Consider the following 10,000-nt stretch of genomic DNA (forward strand, 5'->3'; position numbering starts at 1 on the left):
TGATCTGTGTCCAGCTCTTCCTACAAAGCAGGAGGAGCAGAGACGGATGTGTCCCCTCTCGACAGATCCAGTCCCTCGGGACAGTTTCATCTCGTCCGTCAATAGAAATCACCTCGGCCATGTCTTCAGCTGACATAAAATCCAATCTACTTTACATGAAAAGAGACTTTAAAGAGTACTCTGAAGGCTCGGAGCACACTGCAGGAAAAATCAGACTTACTGTACGAGGAAGATCATTTTAGAAAGTTTTAGAAATGACATTTTGTTTTATGAAGTGGAACTTCACCACAACTGTTATTTAATCTGTTACATTTGATATCTGTTTAAAAGAAGAATGAGCGACTTTTTGATCCAGTAGATGTCGCCCTTGAGCACCAGCATGAAACCAAAACAAACTTCTGTTTGGCCACGCCTCCTCCATACTGAAGCCTCCGCTCTCCTACAGAGACACACCTCCAACCCCCCTCCACTCAAGTTCACATGAGGGAGTCAAGTGCAATCGTTGGAGAAAATCGTCCTCGGCTCGAACTGCAATCATCTGTGTCCTGCATTGTGTTAGCATGCTAATGTTAGCACCCTTTAGTTAGCTTGTAGCTTCACATTGTTTTGTTAGCATGCTAATGTTAGCGCTCTTTAGTTAGCTCGTAGCTTCACATTTCATGTAAACTGACACAGAATGAGCGTGATCTAAAAACTCTTACTAACATCCAAATAATCAGTGAGTATGTTCTTCTTCTCTCTAGTTCTTGACTAAAACAGCTTTTATACACAAGGGGAGGAGCCGGCCGTCCCGTCCATGTAAACACGGCTCTGACAACAACACAGCCAGCGGGACTCGAGCTTCTCCCTCATTGTAGACAGTCAGGACTCAGAGACACATTTACACAGGACAGACTTTATGATTTATTTATGTGGAACATGTCGCACATTCTTCCTTTAAATGATATCATCATATTGTTTGTATTTAATTCAGTTTCAGTTTTTATTCCTGATGCATCTTTCAGTGTAGATCACTCTGAAGTGACTTTACTTCATGTAATGAGCCATGGAAATAAGTCAGCCTTGCCTCGCTTGTGTTGTCTCTCTAAGGAGAAGACTCATTTAAAAAAAAAAATCTTTAAAGTCTTTATTTGTGATTTTTCACACTTAAATGTAGAAATCAAGTATCTCCTCTGAAAATAACTCTGTGAGTCATGACTGTCTACAATGGGTGTAACACCCGAGTCCCACTGTCTGTGATGTTTTCAGAGTTTTCAGAGTCCTATCTTCACTTTGTTTACATCGCCCGGACGGCCGGCTGACTCCTCCCCTCGTGTATAAAAGTTGTTTAATTGAGGGACTAGAGAAAAGAAGAATAACATACTGTACTCACTGCTTAACTGTGTTTCTAGATCACGCTCATTTCAGGTAAATTTACATGCAGTGTGAAGATACGAGCATAATAAAGATCGCTAGCATTAGCATGCTAACACAACAATGCAGCGTGAGTTGTTTTGGTTTCATGCTGGTGCTCAAGGGCGACATCTGCTGGATCAAAAAATCACATATAAAGCCTTTAAGATCTTAAAAGGAAAATATAAACTGTTTCAAAAACTGAAAGGAGAGAAGTTGTTTTTTGTTTGTTTCATTTGTTTTGTTTTGAAAGAAATTCTTGGAACAAATTTTGTTCTGATATGTTTTGTTTATTTTGTAACCAAACTAGTCGTGTCTTAAATAATAAGATTTGTAACAAGGGTTGGTGTAATAAGATAAAGCTTCAGCCTACACCTTTTCAGTCAAAATGTTTTTGTTTATTCTTGTGACCGAAATAAATGATTACTACTAAAAAATAAAAAGTCAGAACGTGTTCAGTATTGTGCTCTGCGTTTAAACATGTGGGACACAAGTGAAAGTGTGTATGTGTGTGTGTGTGTGTATAGCAGGCAAAGGCAGGTGGATGGTGGAGCCTCATGGGGGGGGGGGGAGGAGGAGGTCTGAGGGGGGGAAGGCATCCTCTCTCCACTAATCCTCTATCCGTCAAGTCTGTCAACAGAGAGCTCAGCTGTGCCTCCATCCAGCCCCAAACCTAAATATTATTACCTCTGTCCTCTGAGCATTATTACTCCTCCCCTGAGCCCCATCACACTAACTGTACAGCTCCCCCCCCCCCGGTCTGATCATCATTATCTGTCTGCAGCCCCCCCCTCTCTCATGGACTGGGGAATGATCCGGAGGCTTTCAGGACAAACGTGATCCTTCAACAACACATCTCTGGACAATATGTCGTCAGACAGTCAGCACTTTTAGGCTCAGTAAAGCCCCCGTTAAGTCCTCTTAAGGAACATTAGATTTTTTCACAGTCTGGATGTTATATTCCCTGTTTTTTTTTATGGATCCAATCAACTTAAAACAATAAGCTATGGAGGAAACTAGAGATGCGGAGATCAGTAATGACATCATTTAAAGAACTCAGACAATAAAGACGTTGTCACATATGCACTCCTAGGAGGACTGCACCTGAAATCCTGATCTGGTTGTTCTCACATGCACCCCCTGCCACTCCCTCAAGGTAATTCATTTAGCACATTTTCTAACTAACTTTCTGAAATCTTTTTGATCTGAAAACTAAATAATGAACATTTCCTCGGTCACTGTTACCGCTGGATGCTCTCCTGGTTTTCTTCTATCGTTCTGTGTAAACTGTGCGACACTCTCAGGAGCTCTTGTCTTGTTGGTTAAATCTTTTGTTCATACCTTTAACCTGTGAGGTCTCAGCTGTCGGCGTGTCCGGTGCGTCTGCCTCCTCTGGGGAGCTGGAGAGGGAGATGAAGGACGGCAGCTCCAGAGAACCCTTTTGGGGGGTCCCCGGTTCTGTCTGAGAGTCCTGCGGCATGACAACTGTCAGACGAGGCCTAGGAGAGAGAGGACACATTAAAGAAGACATTTAAGGATCTTAAAGGATCTATAAGTAACTAACATTCTTATTGTTAATCTTTTGCTCTAGCCGACCTCTTGGAGGGCTCCCTGGTCCGGCCTCTCCTGGTCGAGGAGGAGGTGGAAGCGGTGCTGGGGCTTCTTTTGACTCGTTGGCGGTGCTGAAGCTTACAGCCTGCACCTCGAGGACAGGATCCCGTCTTGGAGAAGTCTGGACACACCAGAGTGTGTTTCTTCTTACACTGGAGGTTAGAGACAGAGAAGTAGAAACACAAACATTCAGCTTTTAGTCGGTAATAAAAAGACACCCCCATTATGAGGTATTTTCTCCATGAAATAGAATGTTTGTCCAATAAAAAACCTTTATGTGAACAGGAATATTATCTAGTATTATGACGCACCAATTAGGATATAAAGTTATGCAAACAGGACTTGTAGATTGTTACCACTGTAGAGAGAGTCACAGTTCAACTGTTTCATTCTAAAATATTTTTAAAAAATATTTGAAGTAAATCCTGCAGAAATACTCGACGATATGAAGGAATCCAGGGCGCATTCACACGAAGCAAAGTTGTCCCGTACCGTGCTTAAGCATGATTGTCCCCCCTCCCCATTTCCTCTCTGGTCTGCACTCACACTGCTCCAGGACTAACCGGGCCTCAGCACGGTTACCTCTTCTACATAACTTTACTGTTCTCTCACTCTGCTGAGGGTGACAGATGGACTCATAAAAAAAAAGAGACGTGCAGTCGAGTCTGCATCTGCACATCAGAGAACAACACAGAGAACATGACTCAGCTACTTTACTGACTTTGTGTCTTATTATGAGTCATGTTAGTCAGATACAGACAGAACACTCTGAGATTTCTCCTGAATGAAGGCTGTCATCGTTTTGTATTTGTGCTTGAGCTCGTGCATGAACTGTACCGTGCAGAAGTACACCTCTCCAAAGCGTGTCAGGGCCGAGGAGGAAGTGTAGATCAGAACACTCACACTAGTCAAACGAAACTGGACTTTAGTGATGAAGTGTGCTTAGACATGGTACAGATTGCATCAGTCTGAATATGGGATGAACTGAGGATCAATAGAACTTCAGCTTAAAACAAACAAACATTTTTTTTTGTCTATGTTCTGTCCCGTCTCCTTTTTTTGTATGTTGTTGTTGTTTTTTGTTTTATTTTGTTTTTATACCGTCAATGTTATGTCTATATGTTTGTTTGTTTTTTGTGTGTTAATAAAAATATTGGTAAAAAAACAAAAAAAACAAACATGCATTTGCACAGATAGCACAGCTGTTGATTAAACACTCTTCAAACACTTAAATTCAGAGATTCTTCATCTGACATGAGGAGCACCAATCCATCTTCAGCAAAGGAAGGAGAGTTTCTCCTCATCCCAGGTGATAAATGGGTTCATATTTTGATAAAATCTGAATGAATCCATGATAACAAAAAAGCACCTGTCTCATCTCATGGAGGAAGCTCACTGATCTGTATGTTCCTGCAGAGGTTAACAGCAGCTTGAGCGGAACAAACCAGTGTTCACAGCCCGTTATGGAATAAGCAGATAGGACGCATGATGACAGAGACAGGATCCAGTGTTTATGTCTTCTGAAGCTCCAAACTGCTCTTAACCTTTACAGGAAGCCTTGAAGTACTTTTTTTTACAACCTTAAGAAGGGGAAAGTTTCATGTCTCCATTAGTCCACCAGTCATTTCACCACACAAACTGGGGGACTTCCAGTAAGCTAATGAAGGAAATCTGCTAATTAGGAATTTGATATGTCGCTCTGTTGATCCAATCTTTTGTAGGTTACGACTTTTTCCGTTCCCCCGCCTCCTTTCACTTGCAAGTGGGTCAGGGTTGGCGTCATTCTGGAGAGCATTGTGCATGACAGAGTGAAGCTTTCACATGCATGTTTGCAGCCGAGTGTCTATGACAGTGTAATACGGGTGTAAATTGGTGGCTTCATTCTCCACGAGATCCGATCCCTCCCACCTGTCAGAAAAGCTAATTATATTCACTGCAGGCTGCGAGGAGTGTGTGTGTGTGTGTCTGTGTGTGTGTGTGTGTGTGTGTGTGTGTGTGTGTCTGAGTGTGTGTGTGTGTGTGTGTGTGTGTGTGTGTGTGTGTCTGTGTGTGTCTGAGTGTGTGTGTGTGTGTGTGTGTGTGTGTGTGTGGAGGGGTGAAGAGTGTGGGACTGGGAAGCAAACTGGGCCAGAAATAGAGTGTGTGTAGGTGTGTGTGTGTGTGTGTGTGTGTGTGTGTGTGTATGTGTGTGTCTGTGTGTGCGTGTGTGTGTGTGTGTGTGTGTGTGTGTGTGTGTGTGTGTGTGTGTCTGTGTGTGCGTGCGTGTGCGTGTGCGTGTGCGTGTGCGTGTGCGTGTGTGTGTGTGTGTGTGTGTGTGTGTGTGGAGGGGAGCGGGATCTGGAGATCGATTTTCCAGGACGCTATGGTCGACTCTCTCTGGAGCCCCGCCCCCCTGACTCGCTGCCATCAGTGTGCCCCTCTCACCGCCCTCACACCCGTGTTCTTGCACCCCTGGGTGCCCGGGGTCAGCTCACTGTCAAATGTTTCTCTGGATCGTCTTATAGGCCTGCGGTTTCCACACCACATCTCACTCCAGAAGTCGTCTCTGCTGGTTTTTATATTTGGTGCCTGACATCAGAACTGAAGTTGCATATACACCAGAACATTTTATTATCATTGTGTTTTAGCGTATTTTATTTTACACTTATGAGCCTCAATGCACGACTTTAGGGCTGCAAATTATTCTATCCTTTTAATTGCTTCAGTTTTTTTTCAATGTGTCTGTGAGTGAAAAATATCTTCAAGGTGTTTTACTAAAACAATTGTAGCCACGTCGTACAGACACATTTAACTTTGTCTTATTTGTTATGAAACAACAACACCATCGGTTGTCAACATAGGGGAAAATACTTTTTCTGCTCTGAGTTTTTTTAAATATTTAACGAGGAAAACAACTTGTTAGGATTAAAAATCTTTGTCAACAGTGTCCTCGCTAAGAACGTCAGCAGCAGTTTCTGACAAACACCGAGCAGCCTCACACACATTTATAATCAAGACGCCTCATTTTATAAAATATTAAAAGACAACACTTTTAAACAGCAAGTTTTTTGATCGCCCACAACCATAAATATACGAGGGTGAACATCTGCAGCCAGATGTGTCTGCCCTCCAAGTCATTAAACACGCTCTCAGGAGCGTCCAATGAGAGCAGCTCGTTGAGTCTCAGGTCCAGTAACTTAAATCATGACATCACACTTCATGGATAGTTTATTTGACTATTGTGTTTGGGTGTTAAAAAGAAAGTTAAGCTGATAACATAAAAGACATTTTTAAATTTTGGTAAAGATTCTAATAAAAAATATTGACGGTGGCTTAGTGGTTAGGTGGTGCCTCCAAGCGGGCGGCTCGTACTCCAATCTTATCTGTGGCTTCTTCACCACATGTCATTCTCCCTCTCTCTCTCTTTGTCCCTGATTCCTGTCCTGTCTCTAAATAATAAATCCCACAAATAATTAAAAAAAATTGATATGAAAATGGATTTGAATTTTGATTCTTTTGTTTTGCTGCTAGCGGGGTGCACATGTTTTTTTTTTTTTTTAAATAAGCAGGTTGGGCTCTAATCACAGAACTACACGATACTCAGAGTAACTTTGTACACCTTATCATACAATGAAATATGGAGCAACACCAGCAGAACTTATTCAAAAGCATTCTGCCAAATATATTGATTTTGGCAAACTTAAGATCAGCTTTAACGCAGCTATTACCTTTTTTTTTTTTTTTTTTTTTAAGTACTCTTCTCTCAGAGATCTGTTCTGCAGACAAAGGGCTGAAGCAGCTTCAGTGTGAGGAAAAGAAAGTGTGGGAGAAATTGACTGTAAAAGCTCAGTACACTCCCCCTCTGCTCCATCATATATCCTCATTTTCATAAAAAGATAGACGTGCAGAAAGAGAGAGAGAGAGAGAGCGAGCAGCGGATAAAGCTAAAGTGGACAGAACATCTTTATCCCACACCAAGTTAACAATTTTCCACTTGATTTAAGGAATGCTGGGATGTCTCTGGGGCCTATTAGAGAGCTCTCTGCTGGGCCAAAACCAGGAGGAGTCAGCACATTTACCAAGAGACCGAGAGAATGAGCAAAAGAAGCAAGAAAGAGAGCGAGGGGGGGGGAGGGGGAGGGTGGAGGGAAAAGACAGTAAAATAGGGACATCACATGCATTTACACGTTGGGCATTGAGCCGACACTCTTGTCTAAAGTAACTTACAGTAAGTAGAGCAGAATGAAAAAGGAGCTCCCGTTGCTCCGTTATTAACATAGAGAGGCTAAATATTAAGAAAATGAAAGTTCACAGCGACACTATTTCTCAGCTCGTTTGCAGATCCAATTAAGTCCTGCATCAAAGAAAGCTGGTCAGACCTCGAGCATCAAAGGTCTGTTCGCTGGAAGAGGAGGATTCAAATCATCAGTCGAGAAAACTCAGCTCACACTTTGTACGTCAAATATCTACATCTTTAAAACACCGGGCACCGGGCTGTACGCAGCTACAGCATGACACGCAGCTACAGCATGACAGGACATACAAACACCTGACTGTTCTAGAGTACGCAGCTACAGCATGACCGGACGTACAAACACCTGGCTGCTCTAGAGTACGCAGCTACAGCATGACAGGACGTACAAACGCAGTCTCTCAATGACTCTTTAGTTTGAATGTTTTCTACAGAAAGCTGAAGTGTTTATAGAGCGGTCTCCTGACCTCAGGAAAATATTGATACAAACTCTAAAGACAATCTGTGTGTTGTTTTTGAGCTCTTCATCATCAACAGTCAGGAGCTGCGGGCGTCTGCTAGCTTACACGGGCTGCAGGTTTGTTTGATTTATTTTCATGTTAATTATTTTAAAGATTTATTTTGGGGCTTTTTGTGCCTTCATTGGAGAGAAACGACACTGGATGGAGTTGGAAATCTGAGCTAGAGAGAGAGAGAGAGAGGGGAGTGACATTCAATTCAATTCATTTAAAAAAAAGTTGTATTTGTAACCGGGGGAGGAGGGGGGATTCAAAGGCTTACAGAGAAGAAGCATAAAGTACATGCTCTGTACATGGAGCGTGCACACTAACCACTAGACCACCTGTGCCCCCTATTCAGTGTTTTAAGTGTTATTGATTTTTTTCATGTCAGTTTTTTTTTTTACAATTAACAGACTGGGGCGCGGGTGGCCGAATGGTTGATTTGTGTGTCCCATGTACAGAGGATGTAGTCCTCGAGCGGGTTCAAGTCCGACCTGTGACTCCTGTCCAGCATGTCATTCCCCCCTCTCTCTCCTGATTTCTGACTCTACCCACTGTGCTGTGCATCAACAAGCCAGATGATAAACCTTAAATATCTCACTGTAAACATCTTTAGAGACTGCTGCAAACGTCAGCTCTCCTCGACTACAACCCCAAAAAAAACTAAAACAAATGTGAGAAATGTCTGACAAACCTTTGTCTCACAGTAAAAACATGAGACTACAGCCATGATAGCTTACAGGGTTCAAATTCTGAATGAAAGTTGGTATCAGGCCTTTGATTAAATTGACGGTCAGATAAACGTGTCGGGGGGAAAAGATAAAGCTGCAAAGTAAAGAAATAGTGGGACGGTTAGGAAGGTACAGACAGACCCGCTGAGTGTGAGACAAAGCCAGGATGAGGCAGGATGGTGGAAAGTCTGCGAGGAAGAAGAAGAGGAGGAAGGAGGAGGATGGAGGCGAGGAGCAGACTTAACCCCTGAGCTGCTGGAGTGTCTGCCTGCCTGGCCCGTAGTGCCATCCTCAGCAGTTTTCCCATCTATAATTACTGCCTGCTATCCATCATAGAGCTACCAGAGCCTCACCGCACAGCGCTCCACAAACACACACACACACACACGGGGAAAATCACAGACCTAAGCACTTCAGCTAATAGAATAAATATTAATATCCCTTTTGTTTTCTATATCCTCATTTCCCCATGCACTATTCAAATGAGGTCTGACAGTGTGAAAAAGCATCTGTTTCACACCCGACGCTCAGAAAGGAGCAGAGGGGGAGACAAAGGGAGCGGGGAGGAGGGTGTGATTGAGGTGGATGTGGGGACAGCGTGTGTGTGTGTGTGTGTGTGTGTGAGACTCGGGTGTCTGGAGTCATGTGTAGGTGGCTCTCTGTTACCCATCAGGCCCGCAATGTGTCACTCAGACACTACAGTTATGCCATTATGGACGGCCACCCCCTGCAGCTGTTGCTGCCTGTGTGTCACTGTGTACATGTGTCTATGTGAAGGGGGGGGGGCGGTGTTGGTTACCAAACTACTTGTTTACCTAAGCCTCAGTTTAACTTCAGGGGAACCCTATACTTGCTGAACAGTGTAATTACACATTGAAAGAAAGAACACAGCTTAGACAAAGAACTTCACCGTGCTGCTAAGTAAAGACACAGTGAGAACTAAACAAAGCCCCTCTAACGGGCTGTTACACTCAGTGACATGTAGTGTTTCAATTAGTCCCTTCAGGATGTGATAGAATGATCCAGATTACACAGCGGCCTTCTGAACCAGATGTTCAGATGTTCCCTGGCTCTGGTGAACAGCTGTTTGTAAATACTGAAGATCGACTTTATTAGAAGATAAAGATGGTGAAGTGTTTTTTTTAAATGAGAGAAAGAAAGAGAGAGAGAGAGAGAGAGAGAGAGAGAGGGAGAGAGAGAGAGAGAGAGAGAGAGGCAGAGAGAGAGAGAGAGAGAGAGAGAGAGAGAGAGAGAGAGGGAGAGAGACAAAAGTGAGAGAGAGAGAGAGGCAGAGAGAGAGAGACAGAGGGAGAGAGAGAGAGAAAGTGTGAGAGAGACAGAGAGAGAGAGAGAGAGAGAGAGAGAGAGAGAGAGAGAGGGAGAGAGACAAAAGTGAGAGAGAGAGAGAGAGGCAGAGAGAGAGAGACCGAGGGAGAGAGAGAGAGAAAGTGTGAGAGAGATAGAGAGAGAGAGAGAGAAAGTGTGAGAGAGATAGAGAGAGAGAGAGAGAGAGAGGCAGAGAGAGAGAGAGAGGC

General features: G+C 43.4%; 1 protein-coding gene across 1 annotated transcript in view; it reads right to left on the reverse strand.

Moving 5' to 3' along the window:
- Positions 1–2,190: 2,190 nt before the first annotated feature.
- Positions 2,191–10,000, reverse strand: part of zc3h3 (zinc finger CCCH-type containing 3) — a 63,956-nt gene continuing 56,146 nt past the window's right edge. The window contains exons 8-9 of the mRNA XM_061034653.1: positions 2,989–3,155; positions 2,191–2,891 (exon numbers count right to left, since the gene is read on the reverse strand). Of these exons, the coding sequence (XP_060890636.1) occupies positions 2,693–2,891; positions 2,989–3,155 (366 nt within the window). The 3' untranslated portion in view covers positions 2,191–2,692. The remainder of the gene's footprint in view (positions 2,892–2,988; positions 3,156–10,000) is intronic.

Source organism: Labrus mixtus, chromosome 3 (assembly GCF_963584025.1).
Source record: "Labrus mixtus chromosome 3, fLabMix1.1, whole genome shotgun sequence".
In the NCBI taxonomy this organism is placed as follows: Eukaryota; Metazoa; Chordata; class Actinopteri; order Labriformes; family Labridae; genus Labrus; species Labrus mixtus.